Source organism: Rhineura floridana, chromosome 8 (genome assembly GCF_030035675.1).
Source record: "Rhineura floridana isolate rRhiFlo1 chromosome 8, rRhiFlo1.hap2, whole genome shotgun sequence".
In the NCBI taxonomy this organism is placed as follows: domain Eukaryota; kingdom Metazoa; phylum Chordata; class Lepidosauria; order Squamata; family Rhineuridae; genus Rhineura; species Rhineura floridana.
In genome coordinates this window covers 27,034,739-27,060,689 of record NC_084487.1, presented here as the reverse complement: position 1 = coordinate 27,060,689, position 25,951 = coordinate 27,034,739, and the positions used below count along the sequence as shown (strand labels likewise).

General features: G+C 44.2%; 1 protein-coding gene across 2 annotated transcripts in view; it reads left to right on the top strand.

Moving 5' to 3' along the window:
- DDX11 (DEAD/H-box helicase 11) overlaps positions 1–25,951 on the top strand; it is a 51,749-nt gene that overhangs the window by 8,381 nt on the left and 17,417 nt on the right. For both annotated transcript variants that reach the window (XM_061638679.1, XM_061638678.1), the window contains exons 9-18: positions 5,553–5,758; positions 7,452–7,604; positions 7,708–7,754; positions 9,001–9,080; positions 12,091–12,135; positions 12,270–12,337; positions 15,244–15,282; positions 16,937–17,057; positions 17,683–17,817; positions 18,766–18,878. In XM_061638679.1, the coding sequence (XP_061494663.1) occupies positions 5,553–5,758; positions 7,452–7,604; positions 7,708–7,754; positions 9,001–9,080; positions 12,091–12,135; positions 12,270–12,337; positions 15,244–15,282; positions 16,937–17,057; positions 17,683–17,817; positions 18,766–18,878 (1,007 nt within the window). The remainder of the gene's footprint in view (positions 1–5,552; positions 5,759–7,451; positions 7,605–7,707; positions 7,755–9,000; positions 9,081–12,090; positions 12,136–12,269; positions 12,338–15,243; positions 15,283–16,936; positions 17,058–17,682; positions 17,818–18,765; positions 18,879–25,951) is intronic.

Below are 25,951 nucleotides of genomic sequence, written 5' to 3'. Positions count from 1 at the left end.
CCGGCAACGGTGACTTAAATGGCGCATAGTGTATTTTCAATAGCAGCTTCATTGTTATTAATAAAGTGGAGCCTGCAATAAACTGTAGCATTGTAGAGTGTTCCTGTTCAGGGTTTCAGCCAGCCATGCCCTCTTCCTTGCCCCCAGCATTCAGTATTTATCTGATTTCATACCCGTTCTTTCCCATAAGGTCCCAGGACAGGTTACAACATTCAAATACACAATTATAAAATCTGTTGCAACGATAATGCAAGAAAAGTGTAAATGCAGTCAGTTTTGTATACAAAACAAGTAGAGAACTTTGTTTAAGACATTTTATAACTGTTATTAGATATATTTTACAATTGTTATTCTCTTTTTTGTTCTGCTTTTGATGAACTATATTGTTTGAGATTTATTGTTTGCTTTATGTTTTATAATGTGATGTATGGTTTTCTTCTATTTTTGTCTAGATATTTTTATAATTGTTATATGTTTTTTAAGAAATGGATGTTGCTAGCAATTGATTGTTCAGTTATGTTTATTTAAAATGTGATATATTTGTTTTCTTTTACTATCAATTGTACCAAATGTAATGGTATATTGTTTTTATGTTGTAAACCGCCCAGAGAGCTTCGGCTATGGGGCGGTATAAAAGTGTAATTAATTAATTGAACGAATGAATGAATAACTTCAGTAGAGATGTGGGTCTGGGATAAAGGTCTCCATTGGAAAGGTTTGCTAGAAGAGGAAGATCTTCAATTTGTGCCCAAAAGGCAACAGAGACGGTGCCTGTCTAATAAGTAATGGGGGGGAATTCCAAAGGGTCAGTGCCACAACGCTAAAGGCCCAGTTCCAAAATCATGCGGAACAGACCTCCTGATAAGATGGTATCTGCAGCATGCTTACTTCTCATTGGGCCATTTCTACGCCTCATAAAAAAAAGGTGTTTTGTACTTCTGCAAACCTCTGGGCTCCCCCAAGCCTGTTGATACTTCCTCATGGTGTAAATGGTGCCATGTTAGGTCTATAAGGAGTGGCACTTGGAGAATGAATTCACTGTTAGGATGATGATGATAATTACATATATATCTTGCACTGATCTCCAAGGAGCTGCGTGTGGAGTACATGTCTCTCACCTCCCATGTTATCCTTGTAACAACCTTGTGAAGTAGATTAGCTTGAGAGAGTGTGACTGAGCTCTGTTACACTGAGCTTCGATCTAAGTGGTAGTGTAACCATAAACTTTCTGGTTGCAGTCCATTATCCTATGAGTAGTGACTTTCCACTGGCTCAGTTTGTGTGCAATTTAAAGAAGTTGTTGCTAAGAAAAAAAATTCACGGAATGATACAGAGACACTCTGTAAAACTGGCTGGGAAGAATTAAGAAACCCTCCTCCCCAAACATCATGAAGTTGAAGGTCATGTAATTCCATCTTGCTTGTGACCTGGCGTCTGTCACCCACAGAATCGATGTGGGTGGTGATACCATGCCCCAGGAGGGACTTAATACTGGGAACGATCTATCGTCCCCCTGATCAAAATGCTCAGGGAGACCTTGAGATGAGATATGAAATTGAGGAAGCATCCAAACTAGGAAATGTGGTAGTAATGGGTGACTTCAACTACCCGGACATAGACTGGCTGCATATGTGTTCCAGTCATGACAAAGAAGCAAAGTTTCTAGATATTCTAAATGACTATTCCCTAGACCAGTTGGTCATGGAACCGACCAGAGGGACGGCAACCCTGGACTTAATCCTCAGTGGGGACCGGGACCTGGTGCGAGATGTAAGTGTTGTTGAACCGATTGGGAGCAGTGACCACAGTGCTATTAAATTAAACATACATGTAACTGGCCAATTGCCAAGAAAATCCAACACGGTCACATTTGACTTCAAAAGAGGAAACTTCACAAAAATGAGGGGATTGGTAAAAAGAAAGCTGAAAAACAAAGTCCAGAGGGTCACATCACTCGAAAATGCTTGGAAGTTGTTTAAAAACACTATATTAGAAGCGCAACTGGAGTGCATACCACAGATCAGAAAAGGTACCGCCAGGGCCAAGAAGATGCCAGCATGGTTAACGAGCAAAGTCAAGGAAGCTCCTAGAGGCAAAAAGTCTTCCTTCAGAAAATGGAAGTCTTGTCCGAATGAAGAAAATAAAAAAGAACACAAACTCTGGCAAAAGAAATGCAAGAAGACAATAAGGGATGCTAAAAAAGAATTTGAGGAGCACATTGCTAAGAACATAAAAACCAACAACAAAAAATTCTATAAATACATTCAAAGCAGGAGACCATCTAGGGAGACGATTGGACCCTTGGATGATAAGGGAGTCAAAGGTGTACTAAAGAACGATAAGGAGATTGCAGAGAAGCTAAATGAATTCTTTGCATCTGTCTTCACAGTGGAAGATATAGGGCAGATCCCTGAACCTGAACTAACATTTGCAGGAAGGGATTCTGAGGAACTGAGACAAATAGTGGTAACGAGAGAGGAAGTTCTAAGCTTAATGGACAATATAAAAACTGACAAATCACCGGGCCCGGATGGCATCCACCCGAGAGTTCTCAAAGAACTCAAAGGTGAAATTGCTGATCTGCTAACTAAAATATGTAACTTGTCCCTTGGGTCCTCCTCCGTGCCTGAGGACTGGAAAGTGGCAAATGTAACGCCAATCTTCAAAAAGGGATCCAGAGGGGATCCCGGAAATTACAGGCCAGTTAGCTTAACTTCTGTCCCTGGAAAACTGGTCGAAAGTATTATTAAAGCTAGATTAACTAAGCACATAGAAGAACAAGCCTTGCTGAAGCAGAGCCAGCATGGCTTCTGCAAGGGAAAGTCCTGTCTCAGTAACCTATTAGAATTCTTTGAGAGTGTCAACAAGCATATAGATAGAGGTGATCCAGTGGACATAGTGTACTTAGACTTTCAAAAAGTGTTTGACAAGGTACCTCACCAAAGGCTTCTGAGGAAGCTTAGCAGTCATGGAATAAGAGGAGAGGTCCTCTTGTGGATAAGGAATTGGTTAAGAAGCAGAAAGCAGAGAGTAGGAATAAACGGACAGTTCTCCCAATGGAGGGCTGTAGAAAGTGGAGTCCCTCAAGGATCGGTATTGGGACCTGTACTTTTCAACTTGTTCATTAATGACCTAGAATTAGGAGTGAGCAGTGAAGTGGCCAAGTTTGCTGACGACACTAAATTGTTCAGGATTGTTAAAACAAAAAGGGATTGCGAAGAGCTCCAAAAAGATCTCTCCAAACTGAGTGAATGGGCGGAAAAATGGCAAATGCAATTCAATATAAACAAGTGTAAAATTATGCATATTGGAGCAAAAAATCTGAATTTCACATATACGCTCATGGGGTCTGAACTGACGGTGACCGACCAGGAGAGAGACCTCGGGGTTGTAGTGGACAGCACGATGAAAATGTCGACCCAGTGTGCGGCAGCTGTGAAAAAGGCAAATTCCATGCTAGCGATAATTAGGAAAGGTATTGAAAATAAAACAGCCGATATCATAATGCCGTTGTATAAATCTATGGTGCGGCCGCATTTGGAATACTGTGTACAGTTCTGGTCGCCTCATCTCAAAAAGGATATTATAGAGTTGGAAAAGGTTCAGAAGAGGGCAACCAGAATGATCAAGGGGATGGAGCGACTCCCTTACGAGGAAAGGTTGCAGCATTTGGGGCTTTTTAGTTTAGAGAAAAGGCGGGTCAGAGGAGACATGATAGAAGTGTATAAAATTATGCATGGCATTGAGAAAGTGGATAGAGAAAAGTTCTTCTCCCTCTCTCATAATACTAGAACTCGTGGACATTCAAAGAAGCTGAATGTTGGAAGATTCAGGACAGACAAAAGGAAGGACTTCTTTACTCAGCGCATAGTTAAACAATGGAATTTGCTCCCACAAGATGCAGTAATGGCCACCAGCTTGGATGGCTTTAAAAGAAGATTAGACAAATTCATGGAGGACAGGGCTATCAATGGCTACTAGCTGTGATGGCTGTGCTCTGCCACCCTAGTCAGAGGCAGCATGCTTCTGAAAACCAGTTGCTGGAAGCCTCAGGAGGGGAGAGTGTTCTTGCACTCGGGTCCTGCTTGCGGGCTTTCCCCAGGCACCTGGTTGGCCACTGTGAGAACAGGATGCTGGACTAGATGGGCCACTGGCCTGATCCAGCAGGCTGTTCTTATGTTCTTATATGCTAGTTCAGAGGTTTTTAAATTTCAGGGGGTCCTTGAACTTCAGGAGGTCCATAAAGTGGTGCAACTTCTTTCGTGTGATTATGCGCATTTTTCTGGGGAGGGGGTCCATAGCTTTCATCAGATTCTCAAAGGGATCTGTGACCCCAAAAAAGATCTATGCTAGTTATTTTCAGGTTGGTTTACTCTAATAGGGTTGACCCGGAGGTATCATTGAAGTCAGTACAACAACTTCAATTGGTCCAGGATCCTTACTGCGAGGAATTTAGTTTTGAGCCACTAGACTGATATGGATGGCTCTTAAGATCATTTGCTGAGGGCCTGGTCCATGTTCCCCTGCTGTGGCAGTTATGGTAGGCGGGCACAAGGGACAGGGGCTTCTCTGTGGGGACATGGAGGCTATTGAAGGCCATGCGAAAAGACGTTTCCACTTCTTTTGACAAGTAGAGATATATTTCAGGTGCAGCTTGTTAAAATGATTTTCTGACTGCTGCTCTTTTTACAGAGTGATGCTGTATATTAATATTTAATGTAGGGTTTAAATCTTCTTGCACTGTTTGCCACCTTGGACATTTCTTAGAAAAGCAGGATTGACTCTGAAGTAAATACATGTTCACCCTTTGATTACCTTTTGCCTCCCTATTTCCCCCTGCCTCTTCTTGTCCTGCAGCTCTCTAAATTCAGATTGGAATAGAGACCTGTCTTCTGCTTAAATCACTAAGACACAGGTGGGCAGCCTGTGGCCCCCAACATCATTTATTATGGTCCCTGACACCTCTTGAAGCTGCCTCATTTCCCCATCCCATCAGAGTTCTTACCTTCTTGTTTGCTTCCTTTTTATTTTTGTTGTTTTAAAATGTTTTCTCCTCTTTCTATGTAGTTTCACAGCCCCTTGCCCCCAAAGCTGTCTGAGACAAATTACTAGACTTCTGCCAGGTATGCATGGCACTCTATCAGAAAGGCATGACTTTTTCTTCCTTTCCAGGATAGTCACTGGATTGGTCTGTTGTACTATATATAAAAAAAGCTCTCTGCATACTTATTTGAGAGTAACCACATCTAGCCCAGAGGAACTTACTTCTGAGCATATGTGCATAGGATTGGGTAATTGAGGGACTGATGGTAAAAATTGAAGCAGAACAGTCTTTATTGCAGATTTGCTACTCCAGAACATGTTTTGCCCTGGCTCCACCCATCTTGAGCCTGCGGCCCCGGACAGATTACTCCCAAGGGAATGCGGCCCTTGACAGAAAAAAAGTTCCTCACCCCTGTTGTAGGAAGTGCCACATAATACTGGTTTTGCTATGTAAATATGAATGTTTTGTTTGGCTGTCACAGTTTTTCTTTCTGGCTTTTTGCCTTCAGGGAATAAGAGTACGGAAGAGGAGACAGAAGGGAAGAAAAGGCGCGTGAGCCGAGCAGTTTGTCCGTTTTACTCCTATGAGCGCATGCAGTTTCTTCGGGATGAAGTTCTGATTGAGGTGAAAGATATTGAGCAGCTGGTGACGCTGGGGAAGGAAGCAAAAGCCTGCCCGTATTATGGAAGCCGATATGCCATCCCAGCTGCTCAGGTGAGCACCTGGGCTTTGAGCATCTGAAAACAAGCCGCCCAGTTTTCTTTTTGTCTAACCTTGAATTCTTCTGCTGCTAAGCAAGGCATGTGAACATCACTGTGTTGCTTTTGCATGTTTCCAGTACATTGATGGGGTCTGCAATGGGGTAGGAGAAAGCAGGATTAAAGCCACATGTACAAACTTGAATTGCAAACTTGTCAATAGAATTATATAATTAGTATGGGGCAAGGTTTAATTAGAGGAGCTGCGATTTTAAGGTACCCTGGTTTATCTGTATGAGGCTGGATTTGGTCAGGTGTGTGATTGTAACAGAATGGGGAATAAACATTAAAGTTGGTCATCTTGGGTGTTTTTCAGTAATTCAAAAAAGCACCTATGTTGAGGTTTGGACAATATGCTTCAGCACCTTGGATAGCTCCTTGAAAGTTCGGACTAGAACCCGGAGTGGATTCCACTGGCCCACTGACGTGGAGCCACCAGTAGCCACTGTCCCATTCTGTTCTGAAGGGTTTCTGGGTAGGGCAGAGATGGTTAACGGTCTAAAATTCTGGAAAGCTGCTGCCAGTCAGCATGGACAACAAGGACCTTGTTGGACCAAGTGTCTGACTCGGTCAGCTTCTTAGGTTCCTTGGCAGCAGATGGTGATGGGGGGGGGAGGATCAGCAGGGGGGAGGGGGAGGCGATGAAAATTACCTCTACGCTCTTTCTGCTGACAAAAGCTTTCATTGAATCAAAGTGCCTTCCATCAGCGGAGGACACTGTTGGATGATAACTGATTGGCTAAAAATTACTTAATTGCCTGACTGCACAAACTGGGCAGTCTCACCCAATGGAGCAGGAGCAGCCAACATGGTGCCCTCCAGATGTAGACTGCAGCTCCCGTCATTCCTGACCATTGTCCATGCTTGCTGGGGATGATGGGAGTCGTAGTCTAAAACATCTGGAGGTCACCACTTTGGCTACTCCTCCTACAGAGGAAAGGGCTTGTCATGTTGCCTGCTGCTTTCTGCCTTATCTGCCTGTCTTAGGACTTTTTCATATGCTACTTGGCAGCAGCCCTGTGTTTGCTACTGAAAGTGCATTCAATGAGGCTTGAAACTAGTCCTGACTTGCTTCTGTGTATGATGGTGGTGATGATGATGATTTCTTATATTTATATCCCGCCCTTCCTCCAGTAGGAGCCCAGGGCAGCAAACAAAACACTAAAAACACTATAAAACATCATAAAGACATTAAAATATATTAAAACAAAACATCTTTAAAAACATCTTTTTTTAGAAAAAAAGCTTTAAAAACATCTTAAAAAGCAATTCCAACGCAGACTGGGATAAGGTCTCTACTTAAAAGGCTTGTTGAAAGAGGAAGGTCTTCAGTAGGTGCCAATAGGAGATGGCGCCTGTCTAATATTTAAGGGGAGGGAATTCCAAAGGGTAGGCGTCGCAACACTAAAGGTACGCTTCCTGTGTTGTGCAGAATGGAGCTCCTGATAAGATGGTATCTGCATGTATGTGGTATGTGTATGTGGTACATGCTTGCAATTCCAATTTGTCCCAACGTCTTGTTCAGATTTAACATTTTTTGTTTTAGGAATGCACATGAAAATAAAGCATGTGAATTGGTCCTTATTTATCTCTTGTCTCATAAACCTGACAAATCTCCCTTGTAATTAATGCCTTTGTTCCTCCTTCAGCTGGTGGTGTTGCCGTATCAAATGCTTCTGCATGAAGCTACCAGAAGTGCTTCTGGGATCAAGCTGAAGGATCAGGTGGTGATCATTGATGAAGGCCACAATCTGATAGATACCCTCACCTGCATCTACAGTGCTCAGGTTAGCGGTTCTCAGGTGAGTCAGGCATGGCTTTTGGTCTTCTGCTGCAGAGACTTCACATTTCCCAGTCTATTTTTTTTGTAAGCTGCCTTCCATGCTGACTTTTTTCCCATTACAGCTACGCTGTGCCCATTCCCAGCTGATGCAGTATATGGAGCGATACAGGTGAGGCTATTTACAGCTCAGCTTGCTGTGTTTGAACACCATGGAAAATTAGGACCAGGCTAGCAAATTTATTATCATTATGATTAAAATGTATATTGATGGCTGCCCATCAATAAAATTATCCAGGTGGTAGAAACAAACATGATGTAGTTTGGACATAAGTCTAACCCAAACCATGGCTTAGTGCAAATGAGCAAACATAGTTTCTTGGACGGAAGATGGCAGTCACAGCACTACTCCCCAGTCCTGCTGCTTCTGTGCTACTCAGGGCTATGCCATGATTTGGCTTAGTGTTATGTCCGAACCTGGGTTTGTGGTTTGTCTTGCTCCAGAAAAACCGTGAGCTGTAACAAAGGTTTTTTCTTGGTTTAGCTGGAGTGAGACAAACCATAAGCCCAGATTCAGATCTAGTACTAAACCAAACCACTGTTTAGCCCTGAGTAGCACAGCTGCTGCAGGACCTGGAGAGGAGTGCCGTGCCTACAGTGTTTCGTCCAGGAATCTTTATGGCTGCTCTTAAGTGCCAAGTCATGATTTAAAAATGCAGTAATGACAAATAGCAAAGGTAAGAGCACAATGTAAAACTTTCCTTGTAGTAGAGACAGAATAAAGCAATTTAAAGCAATCTTCTAATCTTCTCCCCTTGCATGTGGAGGAAAGGAAGGGAAGAAACTTGCACGTCTCAGACTTGAGATTACTCAAAAATCATGATATGTTGTTGTGCCTAAATGTCTTCATTGAATTCATGGCTGAGACAAGATTCCAGCTGAGTGCTTTCTGGTTCATGGCTCATGGCTCACAATAAGAACACAAGAGCATCCCGGCTGGATCAGGCCAGTGCCCCATCTGATCCAGCAAGCTGTCCTCACAGTGGCCAACCAGATGCCTACAGGAAGCCCACAGGCAGGACCTAAGCCCAAGGGCACTACCCTCCTGCAATTTCTGGCAACTGATACAATCTTAGCCGCTATTATAATGCCATACTAATACTAACACTATACCGTATATAGCTGTAGTAAATTGACTACTGGTGCTGGCTCTGGACAAACTCTTCTAAAGCAAAGATACTAACACACCAGTAATATTTATCTGTCTATATGTGGGGTGGTGTTTGTTTACTCCCCAGGGGCCCAACTCTCCCCCTGCACCCTATCAGTTATGCTCCAAAGCCCAAGTTAGCTATATTCTATCAGGAGTACTGCTTGTGTAATTGAGACATCATCTGATCTCTGTATATCTGTAACAGGAAGCGCTTGAAAGCAAAGAACCTGATGTACATTAAGCAAATTCTGTTTTTGCTGGAGAAATTTGTGGCTGTTCTTGGAGGTAAGAGAGAATTTGTGGCTGTTAGGTTCCACTCAGCTGTGAGCAAGTTCTTGCTGCTTTCCCCAGAGGCATCATATACATTTTAGGCATTAGCCAAACCACATTTTGAGAGATGGTGGATTTGCCCCGAAGTAGGTGAAACTAATTCTGTTCCCCACCCCTGTCATATGGGCTGCAGGGGCATCCATTGCTCTGGGAGCCTCTCATTACCCTGTGGGTGCATAAGGAAGAACAACGGATTCCAGAAAAATGGAGGAGGGCCTGAACAGAGGGGGGGGATTTCTACCACCTGTACCGGCCCTGTTCCTTCCCTTCTTGAACCCAGTCCTCCTTTGGTCTCCTCTGTCTTCAGCAGCTCCCTTTAACTTTCCATGCTTGCTCATCCAAGATTAGAACAGGGTAGTAAGTTGAAAGCATACAGTGAAATATGGAAGGTTTTTTTTTTTTAAAAGTGAAGTGTAAAAAGGAATTGGCTTATTGCACATCGTTTTCCTCAGGTGTATGCTTCTTCCTTGGATGCATGCCATACAATTAAATTAACTTTCAGTATTTACTGAACTTACTACCAGCTTAATGTAATCAAATTCCAAATTGCTTGCTGAATTTTTTTTAAGCATGTACAAATTCAATAAACTCTTTAATCGGACACAAATTTGAATCTGTGTTTGTGGGGAATACAGCCTTGAATACACCATAAAGGGAGGAAAGAGAACATTTCCCTCTGAGGGGCAGCCTTGAGACAATTATGAGAGTTTCATACAAGTTAAGAACTGGATGGTACTCTAGAAGTCACCTAGTCCAGCTTCCTACTCAGTTCTGGAATCTGCAGCTACAGCATCCCTGGCAGGCAGCTGTCTGTACCTCCTAGAAAAGAGGCAGGTTGTTCCACTGGGAAATACCTCTTAATACTAGGACCTTCTTCCAACATTTGGCTAATACCTGTTTCCTTGCATCAGTGGTGGCTGGGGCTCCATGTCAGTGGGGCAGTGCAATCCGCTCTGGGGGTTAGTCCGAACATTTAAGGAGCTGTCCAAGGTGCCACCCATTATTTTTAGTCCTTCCCTTCTGGAGCAACAGAGAACAAATCTGCTTCTCTTCTGCATGGCAGCTCTTCAGATATTTGAAGGCAGCTATCAAGTCTTCCCTTAATCTTCTCTGCTCCAGGCTAAATGTATCCAGCTCTTTCAATCATTCCTCATATTGATTTGGTTTCCAGACCCCTCACCTGATCGCTCTCCTCTGGACATATTCTACGAGAGCATAGGAAGAGCTTGCTGGATCAGGCCAATGACCCACCTAGTTCAGCATCCTGTTCTCACAGTAGCCAACTGGATGCCTATCCAGCAAGCAGGATCTATGTGCAATAGCACAACACAGTGTCTTTTTTAAAAAAAAAAAAATGCGGCACCCAGAACTTGTCCGACTACTCCAGATACAAGCTTGTGATCAAGTGATGTTTTGACTACAAAGGGGTGAGATCATGAGAAGCCACTGTGTTGGAACAGAATAGTAAATATCCAGTGAGTGTTTCCCTTTATAGTACATGGCAGTGCCATGTATTGGCCTCTTACAAGACTAGAAATTACTCATAAACCTCAGTCTTTCTGGTCTATAAAGAACAGCACAGAGCACAGTGCAAGGCACAACACGTCAGGCATCAAACATAGTTCAGTGTCCTGAAGGCCTAGGGAGGGCTGTCAGACCGACCCACGGGAGGCTTCCTTCTCTGAACGATCAGGGAAGGGAGTCTCTTCAGTAGCTGAGAGGTTGTATATTATCTGCTCTGTAGAATTATGCCTACCTGTAGTGTTATGCTCTAGTGCCCTGGGCTCCTTCTGGGAGGAAGAGCAGAGTATAAATTTATTTATTTATTATTTGATTTATATCCCTTCCTTCCTTCCAGCAGGAGCCCAGGGCGGCAAACAAAGCACTAAAAACACTTTAAAACACCATAAAAACAGACTTTAAAATACATTAAAACCAAACATAAAACATTTTTTAAAAGCTTTCAAGACATCTTAAAAAAAAAAGGTTAAAAACATATTGGTTTTTTTTAAAAGGTTTACAATCATATTGAAAAGCAATTCCAGCACAGAGGCAGACTGGGATAAGGTCTGAACTTAAAAGGCTTGTTGAAAGAGGAAGGTTTTCAATAGATGCTGAAAAGATAATAGAGATGGTGCTTGTCTAATATTTAAGAGTAGGGAGTTCCACAGGGTAGGTGCCGCCACACTAAAGGTCCATTTCCTATGTTGTGCAGAATGGACCTCCTGATAAGATGGTATGTGCAGGAGGCCCTCACCTGCAGAGCACAGTGATCAACTGGGTATATAAGGAATAAGACGGTCTTTCAGGTATCTTGGTTCTAAGCTGTATAGGGCTTTGTACACCAAGACTAGAACCTTGAACTTAGCCCGGTAGCAAATGGGCAGTCAGTGCAATTCTTTCAACAGCAGGGTGACATGTTGGCAATACCCTGCCCCAGTGAGCAGTCTCGCCACCGCATTTTGTGCAGCAGTGGCAGCTTCCGAACCAACCTCAAGGGCAGCCCAACATAGCATGCATTACAGTAATCGAGCCTAGAGGTTACCATTGCATGGATAAGTGGTCAGGCTATTCCCGTCCAGAAACGGCCGCAGCTGTCTTACCAGCCGAAGCTGGTAGAAGGCACTCCTAGCCACTGAGGTCACCTGGGCCTCTAGCGACAAAGATGGATCCAGGAGCACCCCCAGGCTACGGACCTGCTCTTTCAGAGGGAGTAGGACCCCATCCAAAGCAGGCAACTGACCAATTGTCTGAACTTGGGAACCACCAACAAGATGTTTACAAGATGGTAACTCAGATATGAACCCCACTTTCAGTGGGACACACAGTCTAATAAGTACTTTTAGGATGCTGGCCTTATTACATCTGTTCCTTGGTTATGTTTGGAAAAGGGTACTTTTAATTCAGAGCAGCTCACAAGTCAATAATTTCTCCTTACTTTGCTGCTCTTCTTTGTATTTTTCAGGAAATATAAATCAAAATCCAAATACTCAGAGCATTCCACAAGCAGGTATGTTGGGTCTGTGACTGCCCCCTGTGTCTGAAATGGCATGTTTGTCTGGGGGTGGGGTGCCTTGTTGGGAGCAAGTGAGAAACATCTCTCTGTGTTGGGATAACTGTCTTCCTTCCCTCCTTCCCTCCCAGGGGTCCAGCTGAAATCTATCAATGACTTCCTGTTCCAGTGCCAGATTGACAACATCAATCTCTTTAAGGTGAGGAATGGCTTGGCTTGTGCTAAAGTCTAGAACTGTGTTAATAGAATTTGTGTGGAGCTTGAGGACTCATGTCCCAGCTCTGAATAGTGGCACCAAGTCAAGAGATGCTTTGTTCAAACAGGTCTGTGTATTTTCTTCTCTGGACTTCTTAAACAACAAAGATTGAAACCGTGGTAATGATCCCTTGAACCAGCAACCCTTGTTTTCATGAACAAGAAGCTCCAGATGTCTCAGCTGCATTGTGGTGCCCTTCTTGAGGTTCCCCTGCAGGGGATGGGATGGGTTGGTGATAGCATGAGGAAGGGCCTTTTCAGTGGTGATACCTCCCCAGTTGTGAAATGCCCTCCCCTTGGAGGTATGGCTGGTGCTGGCAATATTTGCCTTTCGGCACCAGCTTAAAATGTGCCTGTTCTCCCAGGTATTTATGTGAAATAAGTCAGCTTCAATCTTCTGCAGCATCTTCTGAGTTCTTTGATAGGAAGTTTATAGTATATTATCTGCTGTGTGGTTTTTTTGTTATGCTTTATTTTATTACTTGTTGGATTTACTGAATTTCTTTTCTATAATAAGGTCCCAGTTCAACAATATAAAAATACAGGATTAAAATCAGGTAAAACAGTTTACAGTCAGAAGAAATATGTATATCTCAGGTGTCAAAGGCCTGGGTAAAGAAGCATATGGCACAAGCTATATGATGTCATCCACCCTAGAAATAGCAACAACCAAGGGTGGGATCTAAATCTTTTAAATAAATATGCAAAATTGGAGAGTGTAACAGTCTTCCTGTTTACACCAGAAGACCTCAGGCTTTCCAGACTCGGTGGCTACCCAACCTGCAACATGGAACTTGCTTTCTAAACCTTACTTTAATTTTGGACATTATCTTTTATCGTCTATCTAAATCTGTCTTTTCTCTCCTACCTGGCCTGATCCAAACATGCAGTCAAATGATTTGATAAAATGGGCTGCTCTACTTCTGACCCTGTGTAGGGCTATCGTTGTTACCTCAAACGAGATAACAAACTCCCTTCATGCAAACCTAACACATCAGGGAGCAGGGGGGGGGAACCTACCCTAGCCTTCCCTCTGTTGTGCTGGTTTTCTTCTGGCACAATGCTCTTTTAGGTGGGGAAGCCTTCCTAAATGCACTCCAACACTTGTAAGGTGGTACATTCCGTTCTGCACCTCGGGGTTCTTCCACCTCGGTTTGTGTTCTCCATCTGTGAAGCAGACCTTATGCTCCAAAGGAAAAGAGGTGAGTCAGATGGTGACTTGCCTTTGTTTCATTCTCTTCCCCTCCATCTGTTGAAGATATCAGAGATTGAAGTGGCAGATGCATACTCCATCTCTCTAGAATAGGGGCGAGGAACCTTTTTGGCCTGGGCCCCCCAGATCTTTTTCTCCCCTCTTCCACCCAAGCTTTGACGCATGGGTGGGACCACTCATAACATAAGAAGAGCCTGCTGGATCAGGCCAGTGGCCTGTCTAGTCCAGCATCCTGTTCTCACAGTGGCCAACCAGATGCCTGTGAGAAGCCTGCAAGCAGGACCTGAGTGCAAGAGCACTCCCCTGCCCTTGTGATTGCTTCTGAAAACCATTTCCTAGCATACTGCCTCCGACTGCAGAGGCAAAGCATAGCCATCATGGCAGGTAGTCAACGATAGCTTTAAACTCCATGTATTTGTCCAATCATTTTTTAAAGCCCTCCAAATTGGTGACCATCACTGCCTCTTGTGGGAGGGAGTTCCATAGTTTCACACTGCACTATGTGAAAAAACCTTTCTTTTGTCTGTCCTGGATCCTCCAACATTTGGCTTCATTGGATGTCCACGAGTTCTAGGGCTATGAGAGGGAGAAAAACCTTTCTCTATCCACTTGCTCTGGGCCATGCATCATTTTTTATACTTCTATCTTGTCGCTCACCTAATGGTCATCTGTAACAATGATGTCAGGTGATTGGCAGATGGTTTGTTGGCCCGTGGGGTGTGGGAAGATAGAGACCAAGCAGGATTGAATTCCGTGCATATCAACTGATGCTTTGGTGCCATCAGCTGATACGCAGGTTGTTCAGTCCTGCTTTCTGCAGGGATTGCCTGTGCAAGCTATTGATCCAACCGCGTCTCTGCCTGCCCTGTACCTGATGACACGCATGACATTAGGTGAGAGGCAGGTGTGTGTGATTTGGGGGGAAAGTCTTGGTGGGCTAAACAAGGAGGCCTAATGGCCTGAGTGGCAACTCCCTTCGAAAATGATGGGATCCTTGGAGGACTGCTTACACTCACCTCCTAAAAATCCACCTCTGACTTAAACCTGTGAATGAGGTGGAGTTCAGCCCTCTTGCTAGAGCAACTAATGAGCACTTGAGTTATGACAGTTGAGCAAAGGCGGCTAGCAGGGCTTGCGCCAGACTGCAGTGGATCCTCAAAGGCGGTAGTGCAGGCAGCAGTGACACAGCGATACCACTGCCACCAGGGCTTAAATAGGCCTGGCTGTGTTAGCGTGCTGTGTGTGCACACCTGTCATCTCCCAAGATGGTGGGGGGGGGGGTTGATGCCCCAGCCGCCATCTTGGGTGATGGGAAGCACGCATGCACTGACATGGAGATGTGGGAAGTGGCATGGGCAGCCCGTGCCAGTGGTGGTGGTTGGGTGTTATCGGGGACAGTGGCTTGGCGATTCTCACCAGCGCTGGGTCGTGGAGCGCATGCTCAGCAACCTGATGCTAGTACGGATCGTGGAGCGGGATCTACATCTGCCCAGTCTCAGGGGCCCTCAGCCAATGCCCAACCTAGCTGCCCACTCGCGCCAGGCCTAGTTGCTGGGACATGCAGCTAAGTAAATAAGATAAGGAAGAACCTTTCATTGTGTATTCTCTCTCTCCCCCTCTCTGTCTTCTTCCCTCAGGTTCAGCGCTACTGTGAGAAAAGCCTCATCAGCAGGAAGGTATTGTCCCTTCTGCCTTTTATCCAAACTAAGATGCCTCTGTTAGAATGTGGTGGATACCTTGCTTCCATGTCTGCACAATGCCTACCTTTTTACTTATTGCCAGACTGTTCTACAAGACTTGTTCAAATTTCTGCAGCCTTGAGGACTAGAAACCTTTTCGGTTTTGTTTGTCCTTGGAAAAGAAAATCTGAGATACTTAAGGAACTGAGTTCAGCAATTTCAAACAGTGGTCGCAGAATATACACAACTTTGGGATCTGAACTTGTGTTAAGTTGCTCTGAGTGGTTGCCTGTTTGAACTTCAAAGGGTGTATTTTCTGGAAATTTTCCTAATAATGAAAATAACATTTTAAAAATTCTGTTTGCTCTCATATATGCTGCTGCTTTGGTGCCATTTCTATTCCTGGTTGGGCTTCCATTGCCTTTCTAGAGTATTCCCAACCAGTTGGGGATCCCATAGAAAATGGGAAAATATCATGATGGTGTGTAGTCGTTCACATTTCACTAGATGCTGAAGTTCCTGAGGACAGTTAAACTGATTTAGAGTGAAGAGCAGTGGAGACTGGTGGCTCTGATGTCAGTGGGGCAGTGAATCCACTCCAGTTTTTAGTCTGAACTTTAAAGGAGCTTTCAGCACCTTGAACATTCTCCACTGGTGAAGACAATGCTTCTGGACTTACACCGTCAGTCAACACACTGACATCACTGAAGGCAAAAGAATTCCATTTGGAGAAATGCTTCTTATGTAGTGAACACTCTTGTCTCCTTACTCAGCAGTTCTGGGAAAAAACAACCACCAACCAAACCTGAAAACCTTTTGATGTTGATTAATATGTATGAAAAATTGTCCTCCTGTTTTGGCTTAGCTGCAGTTCATGCAGCCCATCCATTCATTGTGCAAGTGCTATTGGAGCAGAGTGAATTCCTTGTGATCTTCTCCTATGAGCTACTATGGCCCCTGCGGTTGGTTGCTATAAAGGACAGGCTATTGAGAAATGGCTGTGTTTGGATGCAACATTAAACCATAGTGGGTAACTTGTGGCTCTCCAGACGTCACCTGACTGCTGATGTTACTGGACTACATCTCCCAGCATCCTGGACTACTGGCTATGCTGCCTGGGTCTGATAGGAGTCTAATAACATCTGGAATTCCCCACTTGTGGTTTAGCATTATGAGAATGAACCTCAGGCTCATGAGCTTTCCCCACTGGTGTGGCTGTCAGGGGGAGTTTGGAAGCTTTCACTTAAGTTTTAAATTGTCTGAAGATTAGTGTATCATCCAAACCAAGATAAACAGTGGTTAATCATAACTACAGTTTGAAGTTGTTGTTGTTTTCAAGTAACCTTAACTACAGTTGGTATAGGAAACTGCAGTTAATCTAAAATGGAAGCAAAAGCTTCCTGATTTCTCGTGACCCCTCTTTGTGGAGGTGGAGCACATAAGCTGAAGGCTGTCAACTGCAGCTTGTCCTCATAACACTAAACTGTGGCTCAGAACTAGTCCATTGTCTGAATGTCGAAGTTGCACTGAGTTTTTATTTTTTATTTTTATCATGTGAAATCCTGTGGATTTTGCAGGAAAGATCTTTGAGCATAGAAACAGTTTTTATGGGCAGTGCCTAATACCACTTCTGGTCTCTACTTTTTGGCAGCTGTTTGGGTTTGTTGAGAGGTATGGGGTATCTGGAGCTCTGAAAACTAGGAAAGAAGACCAGAAGATGTCTGGTTTGCAGAATTTCCTGCAAACCCTGAACAAGAGGCAAGAGAAGGAAGGTGAGCTTGGCTGCAAAGCTGTCTTTCATGGAGTTATGAGATGCGCTGCAAGAGGCAGAACAAGACAGTGGCTGCCAATGCAGTGACTTCTTAACAGTATAGGGACTCTGCTGTGTACGTGGAGCTCTGTTGCCTGTGTGTGCTGCCCTTAATTTCAGTGGAAGCAGATTTTTTTGTGCGTTCCTTTGCTTGCATGGATCAGCTCACTTTATAGAAATGAATGGGACCTTTTATGCATGCAAGAACTCTGTGCGCCCATTGGTGTTCATGTGGGGCTCTGGATCAGGGTATGTGCATTCAGTCCCCCCTGGGGTACGAGTTATTTACCAAAGCTGTTTCTTGAAAGAGTCAGTTAATGGGAAACAGCTTGATATCTTTTTCTTGCTAAAATATTCAGTTTTTATGAGACTGGGGGCATTTTTACACAGGACACTTAGATCATGAACAGAAAACCTACTTTGGCAAAAACGTAGATTCATTTTCTCTTCTCTGCTGGATGTTGTGTTTAGCAACATTCAGACATGGCACATGTGGCCTTTTGAACTTGTCACCTTCTTAGTTGCTGAATGGTTTCTGGGGTTGAGGCACTAAATTCTCCAGTTGAGGTTGCCCTTTTGGTCTGCAGGAACCCTGCGGAGTTCTCCTGAAGATGCTGGGGATGATCAGCCCAAAATGGCATCTCCTCTCATGCACATTGAGGGGTTCCTAGCTGCACTCACAAATGCAAACCAAGATGGAAGAGTAATCCTCACCAGACAAGGTACTGTGTAAGCTTATCATGGTACTTTTTTTAAGTACATTATTTAATTCAGTAAATTGCTACTGCTAGTGTCAGGTGAAGCCTTAGCCCGAAGAGTGAAAAACCAGTTTTGTCCTAGTGCTTGTTGCCTTTTCAGAGAAGCATGCACATAATAATTTATGCACAAAAGCATTTATATATTGCCCACTCACATAAAATATCAAGGGGGTGCCACTGTTGTGGTTGTTATGTGCCTTCAAGTCGATTACGACTTATGGCGACCCTATGAATCGGCGACCTCCAATAGCATCTGTTATAAACCACCCTGAATACGAAATAACCACAAGAACGGCTGGCTTACCAGAAAGAAAGAAATTAAACAACTGAAATGACCTATTGGCATAAGAACGTCTTCAAGAGATACCTGAAGGTTAACAGTGAAGATGCCTGTTGAATCTGTGGAGATCTGCATGGGACTGATGATACTAAATGTACAACTTCTAATTGGGGCCAGTCGATCATCAGATACAGGAGACAACTAACAGCGCTCCTCCAGATGATCTCAGTGATTAAACTGTGATTTAAGGGCTCAGGTGGTCCTTAAGGTACATTCAGGGCTTTGTGTTCAGAATTAATACATGATAATTAAATTACAATCTGTGTAGCATAAAGTAGTAGATGACAAGACCATACCATAATAAAGTGATGATTTAGGTGCTAGCCAATAGGCGCCTGCAACAGCTGTATTCACAACTGTTAAGTCAGTTGCCATCTCCTTGAGAGAGTTTCCCCTCTCAAGGCATTCTGAAAATCCACAATAATCTATTTGATTGGAGCCAGCAGCAGGACAGGTGGATGTACTCTTCTAGTGCACGCAGTAAAGGTGCTGTCAAACTGCCCTCTGCCAGTGCTCTTAAAATGTTTCTTTACCAATTCTCCTAATGCGTCAATATGTCTTTTTCCCCCCAGGCACTTTAGCTCTGAGCAGCCTCAAGTTTCTTTTGCTGAATCCCGCCGTGCACTTTGCCAAGGTGCTGAAGGAGTGTCGGGCTGTGATCATTGCTGGGGGCACTATGCAGCCGGTGAGGGATTTTTTGACATCTCCAGTCTTCCTTTGGTCTATGCAGGGGTTGCTTATAAACAGGCAGTGGAGGAAGGAGCTGGGGTACTTGATGGCATCATTAGGAAGCGTAAACACATCTTCAAGCTTGTAATATCTTTAGTGCAACTAAGCAAAGAACTTACGTTATTCTTCTGTTGGGCACAGAGCTGGGAGCAGGAAGGATGCAACCCTGCCTATTCATGTTCTGCAGCCCTGCTTTTGGGTCAGCAAATAGACTTTATTTGAGTGTTAGAGGTAGGGCAGAGAGTGTATTTTAAAGTGAGACTGTGCATCTATGTGTTTTGCCTTTGCTTCTCTTATTGCTGAATCCAATGCCTAGTGAAAGAAATGTCTGGTGCTCTAAATAAGGATACAATGAATATTTGCAACTTTAATTTGGGAGAGCAGCCCCTCGCCTCAGTTTTTGGTGATGGGGAATAAGTGGTCCAAATACAACAACAGGATTTCAGAAAGTCCTAGTGGGCGCACACATGCAAATGAAGACTTGTGAACCCTTAGCAACAGCAAAAGGAGTGCTTGGCTGTGTGGTACAAGGATGAGCAGACACATCCTGCACATTAACACGCAGGTCATTGTGTTAAATCAGGGACGGGGCACCTGTGGCCCTCCAGATGTACATGGACTCCAACTCCCAGCAGCCCCAGACAATATAGCCAGTGGTGTGGTATAATGGGAGCTGTAGTCCTGCAACGTCTGGAGGGCCATGGGTCCCTGCTTTAAGTGAAGACTGTGCACAAATTAAGCCACACCATTTTGGAACCTTTTTAAAAAAAAAAAAAAAAACCAGGGCATTAATGCATATGTGCATTTGTGCTTTTTTTAAAAAAATTCTTTAGGTGCATTGAAAATATGTACTAATTGGATGCAAAATAATATAACCTAACAAGGTATAGATGCCCTCCGTTTTGCTTTGAGAGGAGGATAACTCAGCCACGCACAGGCTACAGTGTTTCCAGCTTCCCTAGCTATTGGCTGTGAGCGCTCTGGTTTGATGGAAACACCAATGTCCTTGCATTGCATGCACTAGGGTACATGTACATAAAATTGCATCTATATTTGTTAAAATAGCATAGAAAAATTTGTCTATGAGCAAAAAGTTCATGGAAAAAATGTGCATTTTTGGAGGAATTTGCACTAAAATGCTATTGAGAAGATGGACTTGTTCTTTCTTGCTCCAGAGGGCAGGACTAGAAGCAAGGGGTTATTCTACTTTGGGGGGGGGAGTTTGTAGGAGCAGGAACAAGATCTAGGAGTTGTAATGGATCGCTCCAGTGTGTGTGGTTTTGCTGCTAAGGAGTGCATGAGTGATGGGAGTTAGGAATGGATGCAGACATGGCTCTGCAAAGAAAGTTATCAGAGTTTTTTTTCATCTGAATAACACTACCTACTTCTTATATAGTGTTTCAGAACATTTGAAGTGCTTTGCATAAATTATCTCAATAATTCTCATAACAGCTCTGTAAAGAAGGCCAGTAGTATTGGACGTGGGCTTTTAAGGCTGAAAGAGTGGCCTGTCATGGGAGTTGTAGTTCAGCGATATCTGGAGGGCCAAAGATTCCCCACTCTGGCTTCAGATGTTGCTGAACTACAATTCCCATCAGCCCTAGCAAGTAAGCAAGGCCGATGGCCAGAGATGATGGGAGCTGTAGTTCAGCAACATCCAGAGGGTCAAAGGTTCCCCGCTCCTGGTCTGAAGCCACCTAGTAAATTCATGGCAGAGGCAAGATTAGAGCCAAGGGATTCTGAGCTCTCTTGCTGTCTACTGTACCAGCAATCTTCCTTCCCAACAATCCACTATAGACGCTTGGCCTGAGGCAGGGATTGTTAACTGGAGGGCAGTGGGCAGCAAAGGAAATGGTGGATAATGTCCTATGGCTGAAATTAGATTTGAATTGGGAGCTTCCTGGCTCTCACTGTAAACCAGCAAACTGCAAGTTTTTGGGTTTTAGCCCTAACCTCTTCTCTGTTGTTTCAACCCAGGATCTGGCTACAGTCTAGTTGAATTGCAAGCAACTAGGAAGGTTCCCTCTCCCACATAACAAACAAACAAACCCATAACTCTTACTGAGCAGGGCCTCCCTGGCGAAGTCAGCAGAATCTTCTGTTTTTATAAGATGTTCCCTTGAGTCTTTGGATCATTCTATTACCACCTCCCCTCAACCAATTTTTTTTCTATTTTTTTTTATATATAAATGTCTGGGTGCCATTCAAGTGTGTGCTTGTTTGCCCTATTTCTTCAGGCTGCCTGCTTGCTTTTGACAAGTCCTGGACCCTTAGTCTTCTGTGTGCAACCTCCAAATTGTGATCTTGCCAGGAGGGGCCTCTTCAGAAAAAAAACCCCAGGATTTCAGTAACACCACAGTGGTAGGAGCCATCCTTCCTTTGGCTTCGTACATCTGAGCTCTAACCCCTGGCAGTATATAAGTAAATGGTGCTCCAGAGTAAGGAACTGGAAAGGAGTACGTCCTGGTGCACAGAACCAGCAAACCCAGGTAGAAAGGGGTATGCTAAATGGCTCAGAACTGTGCTAGCCGTGGCATTTTGGGTTGTGTTGAAAGTCAGCGATAAATGCTTTTGTGATGGTCTCTTTCCTGCTTGTGTGTGTGCATACAGAAGATCCCAGGTTCAATCCCTGGCATCTTCAGGTAGAGCTGGGAATGTCCCCTGTTCGAAACCCTAGAGAACTGCTGCCAGTCAGTGTGGACAATACTGAGCTAGATGGACTCAATGGTATGAACTGGTATAAGGTAGCTTTATTATACAGCAACGAGAGTGGCTGTATACTATAGTCAGCATGGATTTTTTGCATTCCCCAATGTTAAATTGAAAATACCCCCCATGCCATTCTGATCTTTCCAATAAGCTCATTTCAAAGCAAAACCTTACAAACCTTATAGTCCTGGACTCAGAAACGCTTGCTTAACAACCCTCTAAATTTTCATACACAAAACAGTCAGAGAGAATTGGGAGTTCAAAGTGTAAAAAGAGAGAGAGAGAAAAACAGACCTGTCAGAGTTCTCATAATCTGTTGAAATTCATTAAAAATCAGCCATGTTCACAGAGTACCTGTCCTCTTATTATTGACCTTGCCCCATACTCTGACCTTCATCTTCTGCAGGTTAAAAGTTAAAAAAAAATGCCTGACTGATTTTTAATTAATTCAAGAAATTTTGGCTGGAACTCAATGATAATGTTGGGCATGCTCAGTAAGAATCAACTGTCCGTGCTCTAAAAGCCAGACTCCCAGCTGCTGAGCTTGCCTAATCAGGGGGCCACACCCAGGCCAGACTTTGATTTCACCTAAGACAGTCATGGCTTCCCCCAAAAAAGTGTAGTTTGTGAAGGGTGCTAAGAGGAGACTCCTATTCCACTGACAGAGCTCCAGTGGCCAGAGTGTTTAACAGTCAGCTGCTCTGACTGAAGCTCTGTGAGTGGAACAGGGCATCTCCTAGCAACTCTCAGCACCCTTCAATAACTACACTTCCCAGGATTCTTTGAGAGAAGCCATGACTGGCCAAAGTGAAATAAAGGTCTGGTGTGGATGTGGCCAGGGACAGCTTTGGTTTAAATTTGGGTGGGAGGCTACATGTGCCTGCTGTAGAATAAAAAGGTGGGGGAAATGCTGAAAAGCAATGATACTGTTCACAATGTTTTCATTTTGGAAAGGAAAGGGGCTTCCCCTCTGCCCAGTGCCCACCCACCGACCCAATCTCCTTCCCCTCCCCTTCCTGCCCTCCTCCCCCCTGCAGGTCAGTTTCACCTATCCTTTCCTAAGCATGTTGCACAGGAGTAAATCCCACTGAACTCAAAAAACATGCAAATGATCAAACCTGCCCTCTCCTCCTTCTATCCCCTCCCCCTTACCCCTTCCTTCACCCCTCCCCCTCCCCCATGGTAGTTTTACTTATCCTAGCACTATGAGCTGGGAGACCAGGGTTCAAATCCCCACACAGCCATGAAGCTCACTGGGTGACCTTGGGCCAGTCACTGCCTCTCAGCCTCAGAGGAAGGCAATGGTTAACCACCTCTGAATACTGCTTACCATGAAAACCGTATTCATAGGGTCGCCATAAGTTGGAATCGACTGGAAGGCAGTCCATTTCATTTTAAAGCATGATTGCATGGGAGTAAATCCCATTGAACTCAATAAATATGCAAATGATCAAACCTGGCCTCCCCTCCTCCCTTCCATCACCTCCCTTTTGCCCCTTCCCTCCCCCTTCCTTCACCCCTCCCCCCTCCCCTTCCAACCCCCTCCTTCCCCCTCCCACTCCTTCTGTTCCCCTTTCCCCCTTCTTCCTTCCAACCCCCTCTTTCCCCCTCCCACTCCTTCTGCTCCCCTCTCCCCTTTCTTCCTTCCCTCTACTCTCCCCTCCACCTGCTCCCCCCCCATGGTCAGTTTTACCTATCCTAGCCATGATTGCACAGGAGTAAATCCTATTGAACCCCATAAGCATGCAAATAATCAGACCTGCCTTTCCCCTCCTTCCCCTCTCCTCTCCCTTCCTCCTCCCTTCTTCCTCCCCTCCCCTCCCCTCTTCTTTCTTCCTCCTCCCCTGCTTACTCCTGGCTTCCTTCCCCATGGCCAGTTTATCTATCCTAAGCATGATTGCCCGGGAGGAAATTCCACTGAACTCAATAAGCATGCAAACGATCAATTCATTCTCAGCATACTTAAACAGGATCCCATTTCTTACCTCCCAGACTAAAAAGCAGGGAAATTCACTAATAGGCAAAAAACCTTGCAGTTTAAGAATGTTTCTGTTATTTGGGCTGACTGCAGGTGTTGCCACCACTCACCATATGCTCAGAGGCACACGTTACCAAATTCTTTCAAGCTACACAGGAAGTGGGTTGGACTCTGAAAGACCAACCCAAATTGTGTTTGCATTTTGACAAATTTGTAGGGCAGTCCAATATGTCAGAGAGGAGGTCAGGTCTCCTGCTCCCCCAGTGCATTCACTATTGCTGCCCAATTTCCCTGTTTTGAAGTTTGATAGAAATATCTGTGGGCTATAGGTATGTTCTTAAACTGCCAGGTTTTTTGCCTATTAGTGAATCTGGTCATATAACTGTGTATGAAAATCATTTGTTTGGATTCCTGTACAGACTTCCTACTCTAAGCTACACCCCAAATATCTCAGAAACTGTCTCTTTTCCTTCAGACCCTCTTGAGTGTTAGGGTCAGCAGAGGGGATCTTCTTGTACTTAAAAAGACCACCTTATTTATTGTCCCATTGCCCAGTCTTTGCAATCTGCCACTGAGGTGTGCCAGACTGTCCTCAACGAGAATTTGTGCTGTTAGAGTGGTGGCACCAGAGTTATGGAACTCTCTGCTTAATGAAATCAAGCCAGCGCTGTAACGAGCTTCAGGCAATGTTTTTATAACCATCCTGTCGGATGGCCCATCTTGCATTTGCTGTTTCTTAAATGTATTTTGCTTCGATTTTTATTTCTGATGTTGTTTTGGTTTAATTGAGTTTTTTGAAAGACAGCATAGATAGATTTTTATGAGTTTGCAAGATAGGAATGAATATAAACATTAAAAAAAACTGTTGTGACACATGACCACTTGGTGGCAGTAATGCACTTCACTTCCTAGTGTGGCTGGGGGACTGAAGAGATCCTGTTTCACTATCTGGAAAGTTAAGTCAGATGGAACAGACTGTCAAAAGGGCAAGAGGAAGAGTCAAGATAGGGACTGTATTCTTCCTAAAAGAAGGAAAACCACAGCTTGCAATGGGCTTGTGGCCCATTGCTGTTTTCATGCAGCCTAGCACTTAAACCAACCTCATAGGGCGGATGCCACCGTTTGGTCTTGCACACACGGTATGTACAGGGTTCGGTTGTGATGCTGACTGCCAGCTGGCATACAGCCAACCTTAAGAACAACCTGCAAATCTGGATTTGTATCGGTGCACCACTTGACCGAATGGCTTTGTTTCCCAAAAGATGTTTTCAAATGATTAATATTGAATGTTCATTATTTTGGACCAATTACTATTTTTTGAATGTTAATTGTTTTAGGCCTCCTTTCCAGACAAAGTCTGCTTGAGGCAGCTAGAAACCATAAAACCAAGGTAATGCACCAGTAATATTTAAAACCCTTTTAAGATTCAAAGTAAGCAGCACCACTTTAAAAGACACTGGAACCAACAAAAATAATGATCACAAACCACAGCAATAGATTTATTAAGAGACTTGCTGTAACTCTTGCAATGCTCTGGAGACACAATTGAAAGAGCTGTTTGTGCTGTTTGCTCATTTTATTAAGTGCATTTATAACCCACCCTTCATCTCGGCAGATCCCAAGACAGGTTACAAGATACAGATTCCATAACGTTGAATAAAAACAGCCATAAATCATAAAAACTAACTTAATAATAACAGCAGCAAAAAATCACAGGGCAGGCTACTGACCACAGTTAATTACTACACTAAAACACTGGAAATGCGTGGGCAAACTGCTAAGTCTTGATTACCTTGACATTCTACCTTTACTCCAAGGAGCTTCAGAGGCATACATGGTTTTGCCCCCTCCCCATGTTATCCTTGCAACAACTCTGTGAGGTAGGTTAGCCTGAGAGATGAGCATTAGCATCTGTTATGTTTCCAAGAGGAGGGCGTTCCACAGACGGGGGGGGGGGCACTGCGGAGAAGGCCAGTTTCTTGTATTACTCCAGAACAGTGGTACACTGAGAAGGGCCTCCCCTGGATATCTTTGGGCACAGCAGCATGACAGAAGGAGAACTTTTCCTTCCAGTATTTGGGTCCCAAGGCATTTAGGAGTTATATAGACCGGAGTTTAAGCTGCTTGGAGCAGCACTGAAAGCCCTGTTGAAATCCGTAATAGGCTTAAACACACAGATCTTGCTGAATAAATACAGTTAAAAAGGCAAGCGTGCTCTGTGTTTGTGGATCCATGTTGGGCTGCCTCTGCTGCTTGCTTTTATTTGTGTGTGAGATTGATAGCCCCCTTGATCTGTAAGTCTCAGGGTGAGTGACATCATTCCTCCTCATATCTGTGGGAGG